The sequence below is a fragment of the Chelmon rostratus genome, chromosome 22 (assembly GCF_017976325.1).
Source record: "Chelmon rostratus isolate fCheRos1 chromosome 22, fCheRos1.pri, whole genome shotgun sequence".
In the NCBI taxonomy this organism is placed as follows: Eukaryota; Metazoa; Chordata; class Actinopteri; order Chaetodontiformes; family Chaetodontidae; genus Chelmon; species Chelmon rostratus.
Window position 1 is genome coordinate 5,059,185 of NC_055679.1, and position 23,611 is coordinate 5,082,795.

The 23,611-nt window shown below is 45.5% G+C and overlaps 2 protein-coding genes across 6 annotated transcripts; one reads left to right on the forward strand and one right to left on the reverse strand.

Moving 5' to 3' along the window:
* Positions 1-185: 185 nt before the first annotated feature.
* On the reverse strand, positions 186-7,399 carry LOC121626023 (HMG box-containing protein 1-like). Of its 3 annotated transcripts, none has more exons than XM_041964370.1 (13): positions 7,321-7,399; positions 6,109-6,213; positions 5,464-5,571; positions 5,151-5,346; positions 4,454-4,556; positions 4,127-4,238; positions 3,866-3,975; positions 3,428-3,584; positions 3,210-3,354; positions 2,944-3,062; positions 2,577-2,760; positions 2,323-2,464; positions 186-2,217 (listed from the first exon to the last, which is right to left on the reverse strand). In XM_041964370.1, exons 1-13 carry the CDS (start codon positions 7,382-7,384, stop codon positions 2,200-2,202), a joined length of 1,563 nt encoding a protein of 520 aa, XP_041820304.1. In that variant the 5' UTR covers positions 7,385-7,399; the 3' UTR covers positions 186-2,199. The 3 variants fall into 3 exon arrangements, with proteins under 3 accessions (XP_041820304.1, XP_041820303.1, XP_041820305.1); XM_041964369.1 differs by having other exon boundaries at positions 4,454-4,580; XM_041964371.1 differs by lacking the exon at positions 7,321-7,399 and adding an exon at positions 6,325-6,366 and having other exon boundaries at positions 4,454-4,580.
* Positions 7,400-8,827: 1,428 nt separating this feature from the next.
* Positions 8,828-21,984, forward strand: pik3cg (phosphatidylinositol-4,5-bisphosphate 3-kinase, catalytic subunit gamma). 3 transcript variants are annotated; one of them, XM_041963718.1, is made up of 24 exons: positions 8,828-9,010; positions 10,152-10,371; positions 10,471-10,642; positions 10,721-10,992; positions 11,472-11,558; positions 11,637-11,737; positions 11,859-12,028; positions 12,118-12,305; positions 12,951-13,058; positions 13,142-13,229; positions 13,315-13,744; positions 13,851-13,949; positions 14,042-14,177; positions 16,882-16,947; positions 17,108-17,251; positions 17,735-17,816; positions 18,346-18,449; positions 18,618-18,764; positions 18,847-18,937; positions 19,021-19,151; positions 19,522-19,633; positions 19,794-19,951; positions 20,155-20,236; positions 20,428-21,984. In XM_041963718.1, exons 2-24 carry the CDS (start codon positions 10,159-10,161, stop codon positions 20,625-20,627), a joined length of 3,381 nt encoding a protein of 1,126 aa, XP_041819652.1. In that variant the 5' UTR covers positions 8,828-9,010; positions 10,152-10,158; the 3' UTR covers positions 20,628-21,984. The 3 variants fall into 3 exon arrangements, with proteins under 3 accessions (XP_041819652.1, XP_041819654.1, XP_041819653.1); XM_041963720.1 differs by having other exon boundaries at positions 10,721-10,983; XM_041963719.1 differs by having other exon boundaries at positions 10,156-10,371.
* Positions 21,985-23,611: the final 1,627 nt, after the last annotated feature.

Below are 23,611 nucleotides of genomic sequence, written 5' to 3' on the forward strand. Positions count from 1 at the left end.
TGTTTACATGCACACAGCACATGAGACCCTCACGTTACAGAGGCTGGGCTTTTATTCAGGATATATGTGGATTTTTACTCAACACCTTGTGCTCTATCTGCCCCGGGTCCTTGTTTATAATGCTGAATGAACTGCGAGTCCTGTTTGCTGACAGGTGTTTTTCTCAGCCAGACCTCTGCTTTAACTCTTAAAGGGGTCTGGAAATTTTTTTTTTTTTTTTTTTTTAACACAAAAGGTTAGCTTGAAAATAACTATGATGCTGCAGGCTTCATTTTGAGCAGTAACATTTTCCAAGCTGGGGTCCAACACCAATCTTCACCCTCACAGACTTTGACGAACCTTTCTGATAAGTTCATGTGGGATCGAGCTGCCTCACTGTACAGACAGTGAGCAATCAGGGCTCTTTGATAGGCAGCCTGAACAACATCAGGATCAACGAGCAAACATTTCTCTAGACCTCCACTGTCTGAGCCAAAGGTGCTATTATAACAGACGAGACTGATTGCATTCTGACCTCAATTCTTCAGTACACAGCATCCGGAACACACAGAAAACAACACAACACCTCATAGTTTGTCTGATTTCTGACGATATCAAATGAGTACTTTATGCCAACGAGTTCCACTGTTCACACCAAGCGTTGAGGAGTGAAGTCATATCAGTTTTGCCGTGTACCTCATCTGTCTCTTTCCATCCTGCTGGTCACAAAATGTTCAGCAGTCTCTCACTGTGTGACAGAGGCTAGAAATAATAATAATATGTTGTATGATCTGTTGACATAAAATAAAGCCATTAAATCTCCGTGGGGGAAGACCAACCTCAAGGTGATGGGCCAAAAGGCATGACTGACACTGAAAATAATTATCTCCATGTGACCCTTGATGAAAGCCACGAGCAACCTGTGAGTAACATCAACTCTCACCTGTATTAATGTTTCTTTGATTTACACAAACATACCGCATCATATTATGGCACATACAGATGTTAGAGACAAAAGCAATAACATATTACATGACTTCTTACACTGAGAGTGTATTTGCCCCCTACAGCTGCCGGAGAGCCAGTGTCTTACTCAAGGACACTTCAGCAGTGTAGACGATGTCTGACAAGTTCAAATCAAATCCTCATGTGATCCTGCAGCCTGTGTTTAATGGAAACTGTCTGTGGCATCATTTATATGGTCTCATATCCTGAAGAATACATATTAGTTACTGTAAATTCTCAGATAAAAGCCAGAAAATCAATAAAGGCCAGGGGAGACGTCACTAGTACATGTCTTTTTCATTTTGTTGTGCAGCTGTCGGGGATAGTCGGCACTTCTTTTTTTGAAAAAGGACTCTCACTGGACACGTACTCTAAAGGGATTGTGCCCCTGATGTGTTGGGAATGATCTGAATGTTTAGAAAACAGGGAGACGTCTAAATAAAAAGTCTGATTGAAAAAGCAGCTATAAATTGGAGAAACTTGTCCAAATGGCACAAGACTAATCAAACCCCTGGGCCACTATCTGAGAATTTATGGTGTACATTTGTTTAATAATTAAATATTACATGATAAATGACATGAAAGCAAGGTTAAAATATGTCTTGTGCAATACACTGCGTGCAAATCCAAGTAATACAGGCAATAAAATACTTCGTACTGAATATATCTTTATATATAATATATAATTTTGGGAAAATAGCTACATTCTCTACTTAAACTGCTACAGCACCACAACTTCCACCAGTTTCAAGCATACGGTGAGAGCCTGAAAATGATCAGAATCTCTCTTTTTTATTGTCACATTGATGTAAAATCACTTGTGGAGATGAACTCCAGTCATACATAAAACCCAGATGATCGAATGTCCTCTCTGCAGGGAGATGGTACGGTGCTCTGCAGCATTACAATGTGATGCTTTATAACTTGTTATAAATACTATCATCAGATTATGATTTATACCACTTTAAATGTTACATTTAGCACCTTTTAAAAGCGATAGAAAGGAAAGTTTTTCGAGAGATTCTGACCTTGTGAGACTGAATCACATCGTCTCTTTGGGAGATCAACGCAAATCTCTTGTTAACAAATATCATTTTGAAGCATAGTATTAGAACACACATAGATCCTTTTCCTTGTCACTTCTGAGCGTGTGTGTGAGTGTGTGTTTGTACGCCTACAGGCCGTGCTGACCGTCCTCTCTTCTTGTCTGCAGCCTTAATTTCCCTGACAACCCTGTTGGACAGAGGAGGATTTAGACAGCAGTACTGGGTTAAGCCTGTGTGTGTGTGTGTGTGTGTGTGTGTGTGTGTGTGTTTGTGTGTTTGTGTGTGTCCTTACCGAGTTGGTGCGTTTGCGTTTCCAGCAGTCTGGGTTGAGCCTCTTCTGTTCGTCTGCGAGGGCTTTGGCCTGTACGGTGAACGCCCGCCGCTCCTCACTTCGCATCTTCTTCCATCGCTCACCGAGGAGGACGCTGATCGCTCTGAAGCGCACGCACACACACACACACACACACACACATATATACAAACACTGATTACCTTATAATAACTATTGCTGGCTTCACCACACATATACACACAGAGCACACCCACCTGTTGTCCTTGCCTGGGTACATCTGCGTGTACTCCACCCTGAACTTTTTGGCAAACAGCATGAAGGCGTTCATTGGCCGCTTGCACTTAGTGGGCGTGGCATTGTTACTTCCTGCTGTGCTGGCATGCTGGCTTTTGGTTGGCTTTTGATGAGGAGAGTGGGAGTGGCTGGGACTGTTGTCGTCTGCAGGTTTCAAGCACATCGACGATTGAAAGGCTTTCTTTTGTGAAATACATCCTCAACCTTCGACCTTGAGTGTTTCTGTGTATTTTTGTGTTCTGCAAACTGAGCGACGCTTGTTCTTACTGCTTCTGCTCATCGTTCACACAGTAAACGGTCACATGTGGGAGGTTTGGAGTGCAGTACCTTGTGATTTGTCTCTGTCTGGAGAAACGGCCTCTGCGCTGGACTGGGAGGCCCGCCGCCGTCTGGCCATACTGCTCAACACGTAAACCGCAGAGGAGTCCAGAGGAGTGAAATCATAGCTGAGGAAGACGCACAGATTAAAAACAGGTGTTTTACACACACACACACACACACTATCTGCTGATCAGCCTGTTGCTGCTTTTCAGTTAAAAACAAACTGTATGTCTGCTTGTACTGCAGCAGGATACTGTAAGTGTCTGTTTTACCTCCTGAACGTGTCAAACACCAGTGAGTCGTCAGTGTGTTTGGCATCTCTGTGTCCTGGAGGAAGGCACACACCTCCCACCTCCATTTCATAGCACGGTATCCCATGACGCACCACGGTCAAGCTCGGGTAAAATGACGACCACCCTAACAGGAAGCAAGACAGAGTGTAAAGGGGTTGTTTTGCACAGCTCTGGTGTTTCCTCATCACTGCTCATACCTTTACTTTTGATGTAAAAGGGGTGATCAAGTTGGCAGCGAGCAGTCATGGGGGCGTGCCCGAATGCCCCGGGGTCAAAGGTCAGCTGCAGGACAGCCTGACCAGACAACACAATCTCTGAATGCTGCACCAGCTGCAGACCCTCGGAGCCATAACCCTGCAACAGAGCAAGCAGTGTGTTTACTCAGTGTGTGAGGGTATTGTGATGGATCCTTGCTTATCTTTGCGCATATTTATTTTTGAATTCATTCTTGTTCTTTTATGTCTATCTCTAAGAACCATCGGCAGAAAAACTACCAACCTTCTGAATATTTCTTTTCCTTAAATCATACAGCTTGCAGCTGCTGCTAAAAACACATACACACTGAACTAAACTGACGAACACCACGGAGCAGTAAAGCAGGAGAAGTGCAGCCACAAGCTTCCTGCATTATGTACCTTCAGCGATGTGGATTGCTCCTCATCACCGGAGTCTTCCTCAGCAGAGTCCAGGTCCTCGACGTCCTGCCACTCCACATTAGAGCCGCTGTGGAAGCGCAGATGAGTGCCTGGTGACAGAACAGCTGCTCTGAGATAACAGCCTCAAATAAAGCCTCAAATATGAACGGCACAAGAAGGCATCGCATTGTCCTGTAGTCTCAACGAGCGGCCCAGTTAAGCCAAGTGTATGCACGAACATTTGTGTGTGTGCGTGCCTACCTTTGAGAAAGCAGTGCCAGGCGGTGGGCGGCCAGGAGAAGCTCCAGCCCATGTCTTCATCATCAGACAGAGAGGACCTGGTTGATACTGCAGAACCACACTCGCTGCTCTTCTGCGGAGACATGAAGCGGCAGCACCGTCAGGCACCACTACAGAATGAACGGCTGCCATGGAGCCAAAAGCTGCAGGTTTGCACTCCAGACAAACAGAACAGCAGCTCGCTCTAGACCTGCTCACAAACAGCTCTCTGGGGTCGAAGGTGAAAAGATAATAATAGACACTCTTTTTTTTAGGATTTTGGAGGAAGCAAGTAAACATGAGCTCTACCCTGCTGCGCCGACGCTCCCTGCCATGACCTCTGGGGGGCGACAAGGTGCTGCTGGGGAGAGGCGGAGGAGGCCGGGCGTAGGAATGGAGATTACTGCTGGTGCTGGAGAGGCAGACCGAAGAGTAGCTGAAAATGACACAGGCTCATAAGCAGCACCCACAACAACAACACAGAGCATGTGTCATTTGTATGGCTCATGCTATATGGCACATTTAGAAGACGTGTTCCTGCCATGTTGAAGCTTATAGAACATTTCTTAATACTCCATGTTGTTGGCTGTATCTGCCATTGAGGACACCAAGCTCATTTCCTTGGTGTTGTCTCTGGGAGTCATCCGACAACTGACATTTTCAAAAGTCAAAATTCTTACATTTAAACTTTAGGCCAAAACAAAAATTACAATAAAGGCTTTAATTGAATTGAATTCCTGTCGCTAAGGGGCAGGATTGTGCAGAGAGATAACATGTACAGTTTAATGCATGTAGAAAATGCAGAAAAAGGAAACAGTGGCTTGTTAAATTTCTCAGGAGGCAGGCGATATGTTGGAGGATGTCGGACTCTTGCCTGCCTTGGACCCTGCTCCCAAATTATAGCTTTGTTTGTTTAGGTCTGTAACAAAGTGGTGGAAACATATTACAACCATATACATTAAGTTAAGTTGTGTTCATGTTTCCGTGAGGTCCGAAGCGAACACACCTGCTGTGAGGGGGCTCCTGGAGCAGTGGGCTCTGGGGACCTGTGGCGATGTGAGCCAGCTGCGTCAGCCAGTGTGTGTCGGGAGGGTGCGTGTGCGCATGCCGCTCCTGGTGCGACACGCCCACGTCCACCTGGTAGACAGGCGGCGCCGCTGTCTCCGCCTCCTCCCGCACCTCCTGCAGGTCCGGGAGGTCGTCTAGGAGGGGGAAGACAAACGGCGTCAGAAAAAACTGATGTGAACAAACCTGAACCCGCAGTTCACTATTCATGCCTCCGCGGTGTTAAACCTGGTGCATGCTGGTGATTCACGTACCGTACTCCATGTAGCTGTCGCTGCGGGGGAAGCCAGGCGAGGAGGTGAGGCGTTCCTTGCAGCAGAGCAGGTCATGTGATTGGTCTCCATCTGCATCCATCATCACTCCTGAAGGTAAGACCAGACAAACAACACGACTAATGTGGAGTTTTTTAGGGTGTATCTGTCGCTCAAGTTTTACAACACTTTTCAATTTGCCCAGAATTTAAATTAGATTTACTGAGTAGAAGTGCAAAGTATTGTAGTTTGGACAACATCAAACAGCAAAAGCCATTCTAACACTCAGTGCAAATCAAATAAGTGTGTTTTTCAAATAGTGGTGTGTTTTCTAAATGAATTATTACTCTTTTCTTCTTATTTTTAATACATTAACATTGTCATTCTATTGCTAACAACAGACTTCACAGATTGGCCTGGCGATTGGTTGCTAGCTGTAGGAAAAAGCCACTGATTTTACACATTAAGATCAGCTTGCTCAGCTGTATGATATCATCTGAGTTTTTCTAAAAACTAAAAAAAAAATAACCCAAATGATGTCATCAGGGTTTTTCCAGCCTGGGCTCAGAAACTACACAACAACAAACACACAAATCTCTGGAGTGGGTTTAGCGCCATACAGAGGCAGGTGAGCTGATCTGAGGCTACCTGACTGTTCACACTGAGGCTCCGACTCCCGCACGCTCCGATGTTTGGGGTCGCTGGACTGCACAGTCGGGGTCACCACCTCCCAAACCATGACGTCCACAGGCACTGAAACATGCAGACAGACGAATAACTGCATACTCCTGAGCCAACAAGCCTCACATTACTAGCATAATCATTTTACATGTGACCAGTCAAATGAGGATAAAGGGAACATACTGAAGAAAGGAAGTGTGAGTTGAAGGTAAAGCTAAACATTACTGGCATCGGATTCAGCATTAGCCATGTTCCAGGAACCCACTTGCACACAGAGAAACCTAAGCCTTTACTGCTGTAATGTATAGGCTATAAATGGTTGGGGTGACATAAGGAGACACAGGGTGACATAATAGGGCAACACTGGGCTGGCTGCCATCACCCAATAACACACCCGGTTAGACACATTCCCAAGCCTCAGTATAGTTAACGCTTCGCTAATTAATGGAAGATTATGGATATAATTGTGTACGACATGTTGAACTACTCCCTTTCAGGCATACAAACATGATAAGAGCGAGTTTGCTGCTTTATCTATTTCGCAATGTTCTCGTCATGTGACTCCCTCTTGTTTATAAACTTTCAGCTCGTGCGCGCATGCGCATACGCAGCCCATTCATTCAATGGTGAGAATGGCAGCGATAATAACGTTTTATGTAAGTAGTTCAAAACGAGTAAAAAACACGAAATGAAGCACATAGTGTGAACAAGGTGCTGTGACATTACCGAGTGCTGTTAAACGCTGCTGGTGTCAACGTGTTAGTGCTTCGAAAAACTTCAGACGAAGCGGCGTTGTTTGGTGTCGCGAAACAAAAGTGCCGTAGAAACACTGAAGTTAACGTTGCGTCGACGAAAACGCGAAAAAGCTCAAACGGCTGTGTTTTAACGGCCAAAATAACGGCCGTCATGAGGTTCGGACAGAGAAAATGTCATTAAATACGTTAAAATGGACGAGCCATCATATTGCGCAAAGGCAGCTACAACAAAACAACTAACGTCAACAATGAAGCTTTACGCGGAGCAGCGAAACTGCACTTACGGCGAAAAATAAACGTTGTCAGTTTCACATTATTACTCGTGTGGCAAGTTCAGAGGGAAATCATTCACGTGGTCTAATCGTATCTCAAATTCAACGCTTTAAAACCCAAAAATGATTTCAATGAACTTTCCTTAACTCACCAAAAACAGTCGCCTTGTACGGGAGAGGGGGCTGGTATAAACACATTTCTCCCCGCGATCCCATTGGCCGTACCCGACGTCACTCTACAGCTTCTCTCATGCTCATTGGTCAGCTCAGTGCGGACTCGCTCTCTTCATTATCATCGCCACAACAATAAAACATTGGGTGGGTTGGAGTGATGAAAGATGGCTGAACCGAAGGTACCACAAGTGGTAGTTACTAAACATGCAATCTAATGTACACTGAGCATACCTTATTTTCAACGCAGTGACAGTAGTTTGAACACCGGAAGCAGACTGTGAGACAATTATGATAAGTTCTTCTTCTTCTTATCTTTCAATCTCACATTGGGGCAAGAGCATGTAATAGCAATTTAAAGGAATGACATGTTCATACCACAGTATTCACTGTTGAGCCTGAAAAGTGAAGGATTGAGCAGCATGTGCTGATCTGTAGTGATAAAGCAGACTGGAAACAGTAAACACATTAAAGCCATGTGAATGTCGACAAATAGCTGTTGTTCAGGTTTCTAATGTTGTACAACCAGAACAGCAGGTACTTTCGGCCAGTTGACCTGGTCAAAGACGGTGGCCCTCTACTGTGCTAGACACGTTTGTAGCTCTTCTGTCCTTTAAGTACATTCTTTGATGTAATCATATATGTTTCACTGCTGCAAGGAGAGGATGAATGAGAGAGAGCAACATCCACCAAGTCAGAGGTGGATGAGCCAAATGCTGTACTCAGGTAATGAGCACAGCAGTTACTTTATAATAACAAGGGCTCAAGAAATAAAAGTAGAAGTAAAAATGCAGAAGTGAAAATAGTAAAGAAAAAAAAAGAGAAAAACTTATTTCAAATCATTATTAGTGTTGTTATTACAAAAATCAAGAGTAGTATTGCTAAACTTATGGTTGATTCATTTTTTAGAATTATTTTAGAGTTTTTTAATAACAGTTTTCCGGTGTGGAGATCACGCTATCATGTCTACATTGATGCTGGTGGAGCTAAAAGTTCCCATGTAGAATCGTGATTGTTCACTGCCCTCCAGTGGTCAGAGTGAGGAACTGCATCAGGGCAAGGTACATCAAGTCAGACATGATTACATAGCAACCTTTCCGGTCAATACTTCGAAATAGCACAATAAAAGCATCATAAATTATAATAAATCAATTTCAAACCAAAGCAATCTGGAATTATTATGAATTATCATTATTTATTAATATGTCTCAACAAGGGTGACCACTGGAGTACAGTGAACGTATGTTTGGATGAGACCAAACCTCATTGGTCACCCCTACTCTTTGGTGATGAAAATGACACCATATCCACTTCTTCCATATATTTGAACAGTTCCTTTGCCTCCTCTGCATCATTTCTGAAGACCGGTTAACTCCAAGAAAACTAAAATATTGCTGAAGGGTTTTATGTCTACCCTTTTTGAGAATATTTTTCTCTAGCTGTCGTACATTTATTCTGAAGAGAGAGGCCGGAAGTTGTGTCCTGGTTAGAAGAAGTTAGCCGGTGAGCTTGACATTCTTCCCGGCGGAGAAGCGCAGTGTTGCCCAGCGGAGACTTGTCTCAAACTTAAAAACTCTTCTTTTTTCACTCTGGTTTGTGGTCTCTTCATGTAGCATAAATGCCGAAGCGTTCAGCCGAAGCTCCCGGTGTCGTTGCCTTCTGCGTTCATTGGTGAGTCGCTTTAAAGGCTTTGTGTTTTTTGACCAAATTGACGCTTCTCCTTCCGATAATGATGGCAGCGGTACCGTTACACGCAGCGCAGGCTAACGCGGCTACGCTTCGGTTGCCGTGTGAAGTTTGATGAACTCCTCTGTCACTGTCCGTTTTGACCGCAGACATAGATGATGGTAAAGTTAATGACAGAGTCGTTGAAAGAGTCTTTGTCTCTCTCTGGACGCTCATACTTTCATCCACGCTGGCTCGAGCTTTGCTTCCTGCTTTAAAACTTCCTCTGCTGATGTGCAAGAAGCAGAAGGGAAACTCCAGCCGGTTAATCCTGTGACTGAGGACACTTCACTCAATTAAGATCATGAGGATGTTTTTAACAGTTGTTAAAGATAAGATCAACTTTTTTTTTTTTGCATTATTTGAGAGGAATTAAAGACTTGTCGATACTGAATTAATGTAGAATGAGTTCTGTTGGATTGTCACAGCTGTTTTAGACACAAACGAGACTTCAGTGCTTTGATTTGGGAGTGAAGGCTGACAGCACCAAAAAAATTTGCTGGTTAATCACATTGAAGCAGAAATGTAGTCATCAATGGCTATAAATTATACATGTTTAAACAAAAAAATGTTATTGTAATAAAATCCCACTTTTAACTCTCAGGAAAGTGGTATAGTTGTTTATTAATGCTTACTGATATACCATAACATATGTACAGTTAATTCACTGAGTCACTGCAGTTTAGATCTGGAGCGATCAGTCGATTAACCCACAAAAACTACTGCCATAAAATGAACGGGCAACTATTTTCACACCGATTCACCGTTTGAGTCATTTTGAAGCAAAAAATGTCCTCATTCTGTGGTTGCAGCATGTCAGGATGTGAGGATTTGCTGCTTTTCTTTGCTTCATCTTATATTAAACTGAATATTTTTGCATTTGGGACTGTTGGTTGGATTGTGAAATCATGACGGCATTTTTCAAAATAATTTTCTGACAAAACAATTGAAAAATTGGTTAATTGAGAAAATTATTGCCTGATTAATCAACAGTGAAAAAATTGCAGTATCTGGTATCACAAATATCTATCCATCTATCTGTCATCTATCTATCCACCCCCTCTGTGCGTCTCGCGTCCCCTTCAAGCTAGGCGATGGACGGGAAGCAGATCCAGGTGAGCGACGAAGAGCCCAAAGTACTGAGAGAAGAGACCCGGAGGAGGAGGAGAAAGAAGGCCATCACCTCGTCCTCCTGCACCACCATGGATCAGATCGCCGTGGAGTTCGTCCTGCCCACCGCGGCGCGGGGCGGGAGCAGCCCTGACACCCTGCTGCTGGAGGTGGCTGGAAACTGGACGGTGGAACAGGTCACCCGACGCTCTGATTGGCCGTCAACACTTGGGGGATCATTTGTTGTGGGTGTGGCTTCCAGCACGCGTCGTATTGATTGATCTCTTGTCTCTCAGGTGAAAGCTCAGGTGTGGCTGAAGGCGGTGACGTTAAACCTCTGTCCCGACTTCTACCAGCGGTTTTCTCCCGACCACTGCATCCTGCTCTACCAGAAGAAAGGCAACGTGTGTGAGATCTACGACAAGCACCAGGTCTTCCAGACGCTGGACTGCATTCGATACTGGAGAGGTACCGACCAGCAACGAGCTGAGAGACTCCGTTACTGTGGTGATGATGCTGTCTGACATGTCTGTCGTCCTTTAAAAGCCCTGAAGAAAGATGTGGGGCGGATCCAGCTCGTCCCCCGTCCGCAGCCGTCGGACGAGTCCCTGCAGTACCAGCGCTACCTCAACTACCTGATTGGCTACGACGTGACCGATGTCAGCAACGTGCACGACGACGAGCTGGAGTTCACCCGCAGGAAGCTGCTGACGCCGCGACGCATCGAGCTGTCTGACCGCGACCCAAAGCTCTACTCCATGGACCCCTGGGTGACCCGCAAGCCGCTGCCTGAGCACCTGCTCAGCAAGGCGAGTGTGGTTGGTTGATTTTATTATTGAATGATCGCTTCATGAATTACCTCCTGGGTTTACTGCCGTGGTTCCAAAGCAACCATTGATGTTACCATGAATCTGCAATATTGTCTGAAAGTAACGCATTTAATCCAAATCTGCTTGCCGTACAAGACCTGCAGGCTGATTTAGATCATTACATTTCCTGAAACATGGAGCTGAAGTACGCAGGTCTCATGAGGAAGTTGTCAATAATCTGGTGGGAAAGTTTATTCGCTTCCTCCTTGAAGAAGATTCGGTTCTCATCCGGCTGTTCAGCCTGTTTGATGTCATCTACTGTGGCATTTCAGATCAGATCCTGTAAATGTTCTGATATGATTGATATGATATGACTTTCTAGCTACTGCCTCATAAACCATAGTTATAGCAGTGAGGTTCATTTATGACTTATTCGCTGACTGGTGTGTTTCTTTACTGTCTTGTCATTCCTTCCTTCCTCCTCTCAGGTCAGTAACAATCAGATCCTGGTGGTGATCCACATCAGCACGGCCAGCCAGACCATCAAGGTCTCCATCGATGACCCGCCAGCACAGGTAGACCACCTCTCACTACGTCAACGGCTTTCCCTTCTGTCTCTGTAAGCAGCTCTGACGGTGCTCCTTTTTCTTCAGGTGCTGGCGAGTTTCTTCACCAAGACGGCCAATAAGAGAGGTTTGCTGGGCATTCCTGACAACATGTGTGAGGCTGACTTTGTGCTGCGTGTGTGTGGGAGGTACAGTGTGTCAGATGCTGAAACACACCTGAGCTACACAAAGATGGAGCCAGAGCGGTGAACTTTATCACATGTTGTGTTTTCCAGTTAAAAGTAAGCGTCTCGGGGTCTGTTCACACAGGGAGGAGTACCTGTACGGAGAGAAACCGCTGCAGAACTTCAACTGGATCCGTCAGTGTCTGAAGAACGGCGAGGAAATCCACCTGGTTCTGGAGACGCCGCCTGATCCCAGCCTGGATCTGGTCCAGAAGGAGGACTGGGCACAAGTGGACGACTGCACCGGAGTCGCAGGTGAATTAAGTGTACTGTGTGTGTGTGTGTGTGTTGTGTTTCAGCCTGGAACATGTGAACACAGTGGTTGTAATTCTTCCCTCTGCCAGGCACCCACGAGCAGCTCACCATCGATGAGAAGGACCACGAACGAGTGTTCACCATCTCCATGTGGGACTGTAACAGGAAGTTCAGAGTGAAGGTGCTGGGTATTGACATCCCCTCCCTCCCCAAAATCCCAGAGTTCGTCGTCTTCATAGAGGCCAGTATCTTCCACGGCCAGCAGCTTTTAGCTCAGGTAATCCAGCACAGAAGAGGGAAAGATCTGATGACGGCTGTGACTGACAGCTGTGATCTACATCGATTTCAGGGCGGCTAAAATCGTTAGCTGTGACGTTTAAGACGTCTCTTGCTTCAGAAGAGCACAACAGAACTCACTGTGGCTGCTCCTTCCTGTCCCATCACTCCCCGCAGCATTTCAAACCGATTGCCATCAAAACTAATGCTGAAATCGACCGTGTCTCATTTTCTGGACACGTTTTTGATGAATGGTCACGGTCGGCGCTAACCTCAGTCAGCACAAAAGCCTCCCAGTGTTACACCAGCTGGACGCTTTAATGTGGCCTCAGATGCGACTGCAGGAGCGTGAACAGTGCGGCTGATACCAGTGAGATCAAATTAAAAACAGTAATGCTGGATTTACGCTCTCTCTGTCAAACTGCATGAAGTGCAGATGATGTCGAATCCTGCAGGAGAATGGCGGACTCCGCCACTAACAAAGAGAGTATGTCAATATATTAAATGGATATTGCTGAAAAATGGCCACCACAAATACTGTTAAAGGCAGGGTTTGATTTTATGAAAATTTTAATTGCAACTTTAAACCAGATTAAGCCAATCAGACCAGAGATCCATCGCTATCGTCCCGCCTTTGCTTTCTCAGGAGAGGACGACCTCTAAAACCTTCAATGAGGAAGTGCTGTGGAACTGCTGGCTGGAGTTTAACATTAAGATCAAGGACCTGCCTAAAGGAGCGCGCCTCAACCTCCAGGTAAACATTTCATTCTAAAAACACATGAGTGAATCTTCAGCAGGAAAGAGTTTCTGTTTGATGACGCCGTTTTTCCCGCTCAGGTGATCTGCGGGAAGCAGCCCCAGACGCCCAACTCCAAGGGAAGCTCAGCCTACCAGGATAATACAGCAGGATCAGGCGGCCACGATGGTGAAGTCTGCTAACATTTGCCCGCCGCATCGTGCTGACAGTCGTCCGAGCGAGGCGTCATTCTCTCTGTCTGTCCACCTTTCAGGAAAGACCAAGAGTCGCCTCCTGTACTACGTCAACCTGCTGCTGATCGACCACCGCTCTCTGCTCCGCCAGGGCGAGTTCATCCTCCACATGTGGAAGATGCCGGAGAAGAGCGAGGAGAGCAGCAGCAGCATCAACGCGGACAAGCTCACCTCGGCCACCAACCCGGACAAGGCGTCCACCATGGCCATCGCCATCTTGCTGGACAAGTACTGCTACCCCGTGGTGCTGCCCAAGAGCCGCGACGTGGGCCGGGACGCCGGGGCCGGGAGCGAGGAGGCTGAGGGCGGCGAGCGGGGTCAGAGGGAGATGCCCAACCACCTGAAGAAACAGTTTGCGGCTATCGTGGCCACCGACCCCCTGCATCCACTCAGTCCTGAGGACAAAGAGCTGCTGTGGCACTTCAGGCACGAGTGTATGCGCGACCCCAGGTGCTTATTTTATATTATTCCAAAGAAAATGGGCTTCAGGATTTTCTTTTTTTGCCGTTATTGTTGCATATTTAACACCGATCTCGTCATGCCTTCCTGTCGTCAGGGCCTACCCAAAGCTCCTGGGTTCAGTCAGGTGGGGCAAACAGGAAGATGTTTTGGCAACACACCGCCTGCTGGAGCGCAGCAGCGCGTGGGACAGCAGGTAAAAAGGGCTGTCACACTGCTACTACGTGGATCTGTCCTCAGCAGGTTCAGTGTCACATCACCTGTCACCCCTGTCATGTTCCCGTTCAGCGGTCTGGATGTCGGCCTGGCCATGCAGCTGCTGGACTGTCACTACTCAGACGCTCAGGTTCGCTCAATGGCCGTGAGGAAGCTGGAGACTCTGGAGGAGGATGATGTGCTCAGGTACCTTCTGCAGCTTGTACAGGTGTGTCTTTTCTCTGACTTTTTTTTTTTTTTTTTTGCTTGGCTGTTTAAGGTGACACAGCTGACAGCATCAGTTGCAGTGCTGGAGAGCGACTCTGAGGAACTGCTATTTCCATTTTCTGCTGTTTCATACTTCTTCACCACATTTCAGATGAAAAAAAATACTTTGTTTGCATTGACAGCTGTCGTTACTGTGCAAATTAAGATTTTACTTGCAAGAAATCAGCTTTTGCTGTACAAGTTTATTATTATTATTAATTTTTTGAAATGTGATGCATTGTTTCAGACAGAATGAGCCAACAGTTTATATAGTGATTAGTTTGACAAAAAATTGTTTTCTGAAATTGGCTTCACCTCAACCATCTGCAGCCTTAAAATGCTGCTTACGTGTCAATGGATCAATAATAAGTCATTAATACAACACTGTAAAAGGAGTCATTGTGTATAAAAAGCATGTTTTGGTACTTAACTTTGGTACTACTTTACTGGAAAATTCAGACACATTTGCTGTCCTACAGAGAGTTAGAAGAAAGCATTGATACCACTCGTGTGTTTGTACTCCAGCCTGTTAGCTTAGCTTAGCACAAAGGCTTTGATTTGATTTTTGGACAGATTACATTAACAAATGGCATGCAACATGTTAATTAGTTAAACATAGAAGAGCTGGATGTTTTTTTACCTTTGGCTACAGCAAAGGCTAGCTGTGTCCACCCGTTTCCAGTATTTGTGCTAAGCTAAGCTAACTGTCAGCTTGAGGTGGCTTCATATTTAGCGTACAGACAGAAGGGAAGTGTCAATCTTCTCATCTGACTCTCAGCAAGAACACAAACGAGCACGTTTCCCGAAATGTCCAGTCATACATTTCATTACATTTTGCTGCTAATACCCTAGCTGGTACTTCTTCTACTGGAGTAAAAGCATTGAAACAGTAAGTAAAACAGCTCAATACTCCTTCCACCACTTACAAATTGTTTGTATTGTATTATTATTACTGCCTAAATCATACTACCTCTGCCAAGTGATGTTTGTGTTCACCTCTAGTTATCTCTGTTCACAGTAATCAAACCACAGTGTCACCTCTTATTTGAACATCACGTACTGATGATGCAAAACACAGCACAACACTTCTTTCAGTCACTCTCCCGTTCCACCTGATCTCACAAGCTCGCGCAAAGCGGCAGCTCAGCACACACACACGCTGCATGTTTGTCTTCTGATGTGTTTCCATGGCGACTCCCCGGTCAACTTTGCATGAGCAGCACGAATTAACGGCCGAGGCCAACAAAGGGCCCTTTGGTCTGATAGGAAAATGACTCTCGCCTTCACAGATACCGTGAACTTTACTGATACGTGGAGGGTTACAATCCAAAATGTGCTCTAAGGTATGTGCGTATGGAGTGCTGTACACTGCAAACAGAGAAATACTGCTGCCTGGACTTCAGTGTTTCCAATACTGAGAAAACATATTGAAATAACTTAATCTGAGAGGGAAGTGGTGGTTGAACAGGATGCACCGCAGCTGCCAAAAATGCGGCAAAATGCCGCATGCTAGTGACGCCTGAGAGTTGTTTTCAAATGAACAGACACTTGGGTCACATTAGTTTGTATTTTGCTGTTATTTCTCACATACCGTTATTACACATGGTCTGGGAAATGTTATTTCTGTTTGCACCCACGTTGTAGGCGTCGTATAGTAGCAGCACTCACCTCCGTCTGACAACACGGCAGGTCGGTGCTCAGTTCGGGCGGGGAGGGAGGGTGACACATGAGGAGCAAATGATTAGCTTGAGTTACTGTTTGACATCGTTTGCTGCCATCACTGCTGCTGCTGTGTACCATCATCACTTCATTTTAGTTTTATTCTCATGCTTACATTTATTCGTTCGTTTATCTCTGCACTCTCTCTTGTTTGTTTTCTGTATCTTTATTTAAGGCGCTTTTGACTAAGTCCATACAAAAATCATGTATCTCCACACAATGCAGTGCAGCAATGAGGAATGCTCAGGCTACCTCCAGCCAGCTCCGAGCTGTTCCACCTCAAGCACGCTTTATGATTCCTCCCCCGACTACCAGCTACTCTCCTCTCCTTCCCGAGCGAGCTGCGACTCATCTGAAACAAAGCTCGCGTCTGTTCACACCTCCGACCTGCTGAGCCGCTCTCTGCTTCCTTCGGGTCACACAGCGGGCTCTTGTGTTTACGCTGCACTTCCTCTCCTGCCACAGTCCAGTTTCTGCCTCATCACACTGTAACCTCTGAATGCAGCCTGTTCAAGGTACCGTGTGAGGGTTGTTTTGTGTGTGTCCCTGAGGCACTTCACACACTTTGATGACACTTCCCACCTCATGAAACATTTACAAAGGCTGTTTTTACAATGTCTTGAATGTGGCTTTGTTCAGCACCGCTGCTCGGTCAGAGACTCCTCAGGGTGAGCTTTAAATCAGATTTCAAACCTTCATATCCAACATGTCAAGTTTTGAAAGAAAACCGTCTTATTTCCCAGAATTCCACCATGTGGTCTGGAGTATATCCAGGAAGATATGTTTCTCCTGTCAATAATATATGTATAAAAAAGTGTTTTCATGTGTGTGCCTGTCTACTGAAACCCAAAAATCCTGTCTGATTAGATGCTTTTATAAGAAATCAGTTAAATTGCCTGGTGTGTTGTGTGTGTGTGTGTGTGTGTGTGTGTGTGTGTCTCCCGCAGGCGGTCAAGTTTGAGCCTTACCATGACAGCGCCCTGGTCCGGTTCCTGCTGAAGAGGGCTCTGAGGGTAAGCGAGACCAGCATCTGTTTCTCACACTGACTCACAGTGTGGACTGAATCAGACAGTACGACTGTCTCCGGCTCCCAGCTGACGCTGCCTGCAGGGAGATACCTGGCTGCTATTGCGACTAACGTTCACACTCGGCCTCGTTGCGTTTTCTCCGCAGAGTAAGCGCATCGGCCATTTTCTCTTCTGGTTCCTGCGCAGCGAGATCGCTCAGTCCATGCATTACCAGCAGAGGTATGCTGTCCTGCTGGAGGCCTACCTGAGAGGCTGCGGTGAAGACGTGCTGCAGGACTTCAGGAAGCAGGTGAGCAATAAGGCTGCACGTCTTGTGCACCAGTGGTTAGCATCCCTTTTCCATAAGCAACCCCTTTTTCAATCTTTGAGTTTTCCTTTGTACAATATACCTTTTTTTCACAGTAATAAATGGACTACATATTTTTTAAGAAAAAATCAAGAAGGCCGTGCAACATCCCATTAAGCTTTGGCGACCCCTAGTGGAGGTGGGGACCCCCCATGTTGGGAACCAGTGTTGCACACAGTCTGCCTTGTCTTCTCACTATAAATTGATGATTCCTAATTGGTTGAGTGATGGCCAGTCACATCTCGTCAGTTAACCCAGCGTCACAAATTTGCATCAAGGGGCTTTACAATCTGTACAGGAAACGTTAACCGGCAGACCCTCGTGGGGAGGTAGCCGTGTGACATTGAGCGACCTTTAGGTCAGACTTGCAGTCTCCCTGCTAACCTGCCCTTTCAGTAACTGACCCGATGAACTGATGCTGTCCAGGTGGAGATGACGGAGGCTCTGCAGAAAGTCACCCGCGAGACCAAGGCCATGTCCGCCGACAAGTACGACGTTACTGCACAGGGTGAGACTGGAGAAATCCAACTTTCAGGCCGTCCTGCGGCGCCGCGCAGCTCTGAGACGAACCTGCAACATTCGGTGGCTGAATTGAATGATTTCTATGTTCTGCTTTTAATGAGCACAGCATATCTTTAAGCTACGTCTTTGACGCACAACTTCAAAAGCAGCCAATGAAAATGTATGTGATAATTAGCTTTGAGTCTTTACCTTCAGATTCAGCTCTCTTAATTGAGACTGAACATTTCAAGATATCCAAAAGCCTAACAAACATTCACTCCAACATCTGTTACATGTGCTGATTTCAGTGCTGCAGCTGCCACATTTCACGACCACTTTGCTCCCTCTCAGACACTGAGCTCTATAATGCGCATGAGCTGCCACCTTAAATGTAGCAAAAGAAATCCGAAAAGAGTAAAGAGTGACGTTCAGTGGCAGCAGTGTGTCTAACTCGTCTATTTATCATGGTGTAATGATAAGACATAACATGAAGTCATGAAACTACAGCTGAGGTGTGTGTGCCGTGTGCTCGTCAGTGGTGTTTCAGTTGCGTCAGAAGCTGGAGACTCTGCAGTCGTCAGGTCTGCCGGAGAGTTTCAGAGTCCCCTACGATCCTGGACTCAGAGCTGGAGCCCTGCTGGTGAGGGACACACACACACACACACATGTGCACAGACAGCGGAGAAAACCAATATAAATTGATATAAAAAAAGCAGTTTTGCAATATAAAATGAACTAATGATGAAATAAACAAAAAGGAAAAGCGGGTTTGAGCGTGTGAAGATACCTGCTGTGTCCGTGCATTCAGATCGAGCAGTGTAAAGTGATGGCATCGAAGAAGAAGCCCCTGTGGCTGCAGTTCAAACGGGCCGACCCCACCACTCTGTCCAAGGACCCCATCGGCATCATCTTCAAAGACGGCGACGACCTCCGGCAGGATATGCTCATCCTGCAGGTGAGCGCGCCTAGCACAGACATAGTTAGCAAATGACTGAAGAAAGGTGGGTTGCGCTCATTTCCCCGTGGCGTCCCTGCAGATCCTGCTGATCATGGAGTCGATCTGGGAGACCGAAACACTGGATCTCTGCCTGTTACCGTACGGCTGCATCTCAACTGGGAACAGAATAGGTCAGTTATGAGTCATGAGTCGATCGTTGCGGCGATTGCGTGACAGTCACCCCCCTCCCTCTCTCCTCACTGCTGTATCGCAGGTATGATTGAGATCGTGAAGGACGCCACCACCATTGCTAACATCCAGCAGAGCGTTGTGGGAAGCACCGGGGCTTTCAAAGACGAGATCCTTTATCAGTGGCTCCGGGACAAGTGTGTCAGCGAGGACAAGGTGCACGTCGCAGCTCAGTCTCATGACAGTCAGCACATAAATGACGTGATACGATTGTTTTGTCTCCGGCAGCGGTTGTTTTTATCAGACTTTACAGGAAGTAGTGGTGCGACAGACAGGAAGGAGGTTTTTCCTGTCATCACACGCACACTTTTTGCAGAGACACCTGCACCTCTGCAGTCTGTTTTGAGAATCTGTTTAGCCTTTTCTAGCACATGATGAAATGCCACACAGTGAGGATCCCATTCAGATCTTTTCTCAAGGATACAACACAACGAGAATCTGATCCTCCAACCGAAACCTAATGAAGGCATGAAATATCAGCTCGGGGGCCGTTGTATTGTGTGAGGAACTGATTCTCTGTTTGTAGTTCCAGCAGGCTGTGGAGAGGTTCCTGTACTCCTGTGGGGGCTACTGTGTGGCCACCTACGTCCTGGGTATTGGGGATCGGCACAACGACAACATCATGATCACTGAATCTGGTAATGGCGTCTGTAGTTTCATCCCACTGCAGGACATGCTGAAAAAGTCATGCAGGGGAAGCATTTTTAAATGAAATTATGCATGTTCCTATTAGATTATAAGTAACGATTTAACCTACATCTACAATTGAATTGAAAACTCTGCATTGTGTTTCTCCAGGGAACCTCTTCCACATCGACTTCGGCCACATCCTGGGGAATTACAAGAGCTTCATGGGAATCAGCAAGGAGTGGGTTCCCTTCGTGCTCACGCCAGACTTCCTGTACGTCATGGGAACATCAGGAAAGAAAAGCAGCGCCCACTTCCAGAAATTCCAGGTGCAGATGTCGCCGTGTGAACACACTAAATTCGCCGTCAGCATTCGCAGACGCACAGACATCCAGCCACCATTTTTTAAACATCCAATAGAAAGATATGATATGAGAGGAGGTGCTACATCAGCCAAACGTCCATATCTTCTACATTTATGTGTCTGTATGTGCAGCATGAGTGTGTTCTACATCCTTTATCTCTGTCTCAGGACGTGTGTGTGAAGGCTTACCTCGCCCTTCGCCACCACACCAACCTGCTCATCATCCTGTTCTCCATGATGCTGATGACCGGTACGACTATTTCCTGAACAAACCCGCTGTGTTATTATTTCTTTGAATGGAATTTGGATTGAAATCATGTTGAAGATGTAGTTTTAATGTTAGATTTAGATTTTTCTGCTGACTCAGGTCATTCAGAACAGCAGATAGAAACTAATAGCTGCGTCTGGAGAGTGAGACCCTTATGTTTCGGCCATCGACAGGCATGCCCCAGCTGACGAGCAAGGAGGATATCGAGTACATCCGCGAGGCCCTGACCGTCGGCCGCAGCGAGGACGAGGCGCAGCGCCACCTGCTGGACCAGATAGAGATCTGCAGGGAAAAAGGCTGGATGGTTCAGATCAACTGGTTTGTTCATCTGGTGCTGGGGATCAAGCAGGGCGTGGAGAAACGGTCCACTTAGCACTCTGCATAGATAATGGAACGATTAAGATTTCAACTGATTTTTCCTTAATGCATTTCTGCTTTTTACTCGATGTAAATAAGAGTCTTACAGGAGCGTCAAGCAGAGGACAGAGAAGTCATGAAAATAATTTTATAAAGTCGCCCCGGTATACCCTCAGACACAGATTTTGTATTTTAGACCACAGGATGGCTTTAATGTAAAGACATTTTTATGAAGAATAATGAGAGTAGAATAACTGAGTGTAAACAACAGTCCCATCATTTCAGCTATGGAAAACTGGCTGGAACTTTGCAAGCAAAGCTGCACAAGAGTTTGCAAGAGTGACTGAAAAAGAGAGAATGGAGAATAAAAGCCTTGAGGATTATAACCTGTGACGCTGCATGTGAGCAAACTTCACACAAAAATTCATTAATTAATTCTGTTCTGTTGTGAGGAGAGTGAAAATCAGTTTCACTGGAGCGATTGTTTTCACAGCTTGGACCAAGTCAAACATCCAAACTCAAAATCAATCATCACTATGACAACCGTGTGTCTATTTTTCAGGTGCGAAGGGTCTCTATCTGCTTAAGTAGCTACACCGCTTCATGGTAGATTCTGGTGAAGCGCACCCTTCGTTTTCATCCTTTTACAAAGTCAGACTACTTCCTGTTTCTAGCCGCCTCATTCAAAGTCCTTTCCTGCAGAGGAAACACGTTTCTCACACATTTCCTCCACATTGTTTGCATTTTAAACCATGGTACATGTCACACTGGAGCCTCGCTGAAGCAGCGCTGCAACTGTCCCTCCACTCCACTGATTGTTCAGGAATACTTCTCAGGTGTCTTGAATAACTTGGTGCTCACGAAATTTAAATTCCAAAAAATGTGTCGCGACACTCAGCACATGCTGGTCAGTGCTGCGGTCGCGGCTTATGTGATGGTGGAACATGGAAGGGATTTGTTTTGTGTGCTGCCTTCTGTCCACATTACAGCCACACAAGCCAACTTTGACTGAAAGCAACAAGTTCACAGTTCACACCTCTCTTTCCAGGTTTTTTTTAAGTGAATCTGGACAGACAAAAGTAATAATGGATAATTAGACTGTGGGTTTTTGATTACATCAGCACAAGTTACTTCCCAGAGAGCTACAATAAGATCAGTGTTTTTTAAAAACTGCTGGAAACATCCAAACCTTCCTTTTTGTAATAGAGCTTTTATGACAGTAAATGTTTTCAATCTTTGATTCTGGAAATGAAACAACTGGAACGTTTTAGCTTTTCTGTGTAATGATATCAGACAGATTAAAATGATGCACTATAAATACTTTTTTGTGTTTTCTTTAGCATTTTATAGCTGCAATAAATTACATTCCCCTCGCTCGTGTCTTTCATCTTTACGTGCTTGTCTTGGATTAATCTGATCCTGAGTCAGATCCAGTTTAAAACTCATTTAAATATCAACCGTAATAACTGACTTTGCCCACAAGGTGGAGCAACACCACAAGCGTCGAGGCTGACACCATGTCGAGCGTTCTCGCCCTTTCCTCCCCTCCCTCGCCTACTTCTTTCCAAATTTCCCTCCTTTTCCTCTCACACTTCCCCTCTTCCTTCCTTTCAGTTTCCCATTCATCTCCTCACCCCGCTCCTCCGCTCGTGTCCCTCTTTTCCAGCTCTGCTTTAACAGAAAAGTGGGCACGAGTGGGTGTGAATGTATGAAGAAGCCTTTTTCTCTGTTTTATGGCTGTAAAGTGTCGTATATGTGTTGATGTACAGGATGTTGAGGGTCTAAATGGATTAGAAAGATAAGCCTTCTCATTCTCCACAGCTTTAAGGCCTCTTCCTATACGCTGTTACTCTGCTAAATGGAAGCTTTCTTGCATGCTTATGAACGGTATGGAGGCTTATCCAGCAAGTGATGAGTTGAATGTGAATGGATTGCAGAACCCTTTCTTCCCTTTGTCCCCCGTTTCTCTTTAGCATCCTGATAGTTAAAGACACATTTGTTGATCTTTTTATGCATCGAGCCTCTGAGTGCCAAATGAACACAGAAAAATCATGTTTCCTCAGATTATCTGAAACATGAAGACAGGCAGCCTCATTTTCCAACCGGCACGAGTCCACTGATTAAATTACATGGCTGGATTCGAATTCGCTTCCAGTGAACCATGAGTTGCACAAGCTGTATCAGTTATAAAAGAAATCATATCAAAAAAATAACATTACACACTGAATAAGATGTAGTCCACTGAGAGATTTTGACTGGACTTGCTCTTCAGCCGTGGGCAGTGTTTTTTGTATTTGTGAGGATGAAAAATTCTTGCCTGCATCGTTGCCTACATCGTGCAGTGAACGATAATCAGATGGGAGCATCACGTCCAGTTAGCCTAAAGCTACTCTGTTCTTGATAGCTTGTAGTGCTGTGGATCAGTGTTTTCTGTGTTCAGTGCTGCGGCTGGAGGATGGACTGATTAGATTTTGGTGGTCAAAGGTCACTGTGACCACACAAAACACATTTTTTGGCCATAACTCAAGATTTCATGCACTTATTAAGACAAAACCTCACACAAATGTCTCATAGGAATAAAAAAAATGACATTTCATATCCAAAAGGTCAAAGGTCAGCTTCACTGCGATGTCATAATGTTCTGCAGAAACACTTTTCTGCTCATTATTCAGCACCATCACTCAGGAACAGAAGGCAGATTGGGACCATATTTCACATTTGGTCAGATGCTGAATTGTGACACTAATCTCCGGGTTGAAGATGTGTGGGAAGCAGCCACGTTTTAAAATGTGTAGCCTCTTTGCAGCAATATCCATATTTGAAGCATTGCAGTCCAGTATTAGCTCATTGGTTCTGCTGATATTGATCTTCAGGTGATTCTTGTTGCATCATGTGATGAAGCTCTCTATCAGTCCTCTGTGCTCCTCTGGAGAAACAGCCTCCAAGTGAAGACAGCGTGTTTCTCACTGGACATGATTCACTGGAATCATACCTGTCAAT

Coding starts and splice junctions, on each gene's coding strand:
- LOC121626023 (XM_041964369.1), bottom strand. CDS start 7,384: ATGGGATCGCGGGGAGAAATGTGTTTATACCAGCCCCCTCTCCCGTAC. Junction 5,572..6,108: donor GCCTCAGTGTGAACAGTCAG/GTAGCCTCAGAT, acceptor TCTTACCTTCAG/GAGTGATGATGGATGCAGAT. Junction 3,976..4,126: donor CTGGCACTGCTTTCTCAAAG/GTAGGCACGCAC, acceptor TTCTGTCACCAG/GCACTCATCTGCGCTTCCAC.
- pik3cg (XM_041963718.1), top strand. CDS start 10,159: ATGGACGGGAAGCAGATCCAGGTGAGCGACGAAGAGCCCAAAGTACTG. Junction 11,738..11,858: donor GTGCTGCGTGTGTGTGGGAG/GTACAGTGTGTC, acceptor CTGTTCACACAG/GGAGGAGTACCTGTACGGAG. Junction 12,306..12,950: donor GCCAGCAGCTTTTAGCTCAG/GTAATCCAGCAC, acceptor TTGCTTTCTCAG/GAGAGGACGACCTCTAAAAC.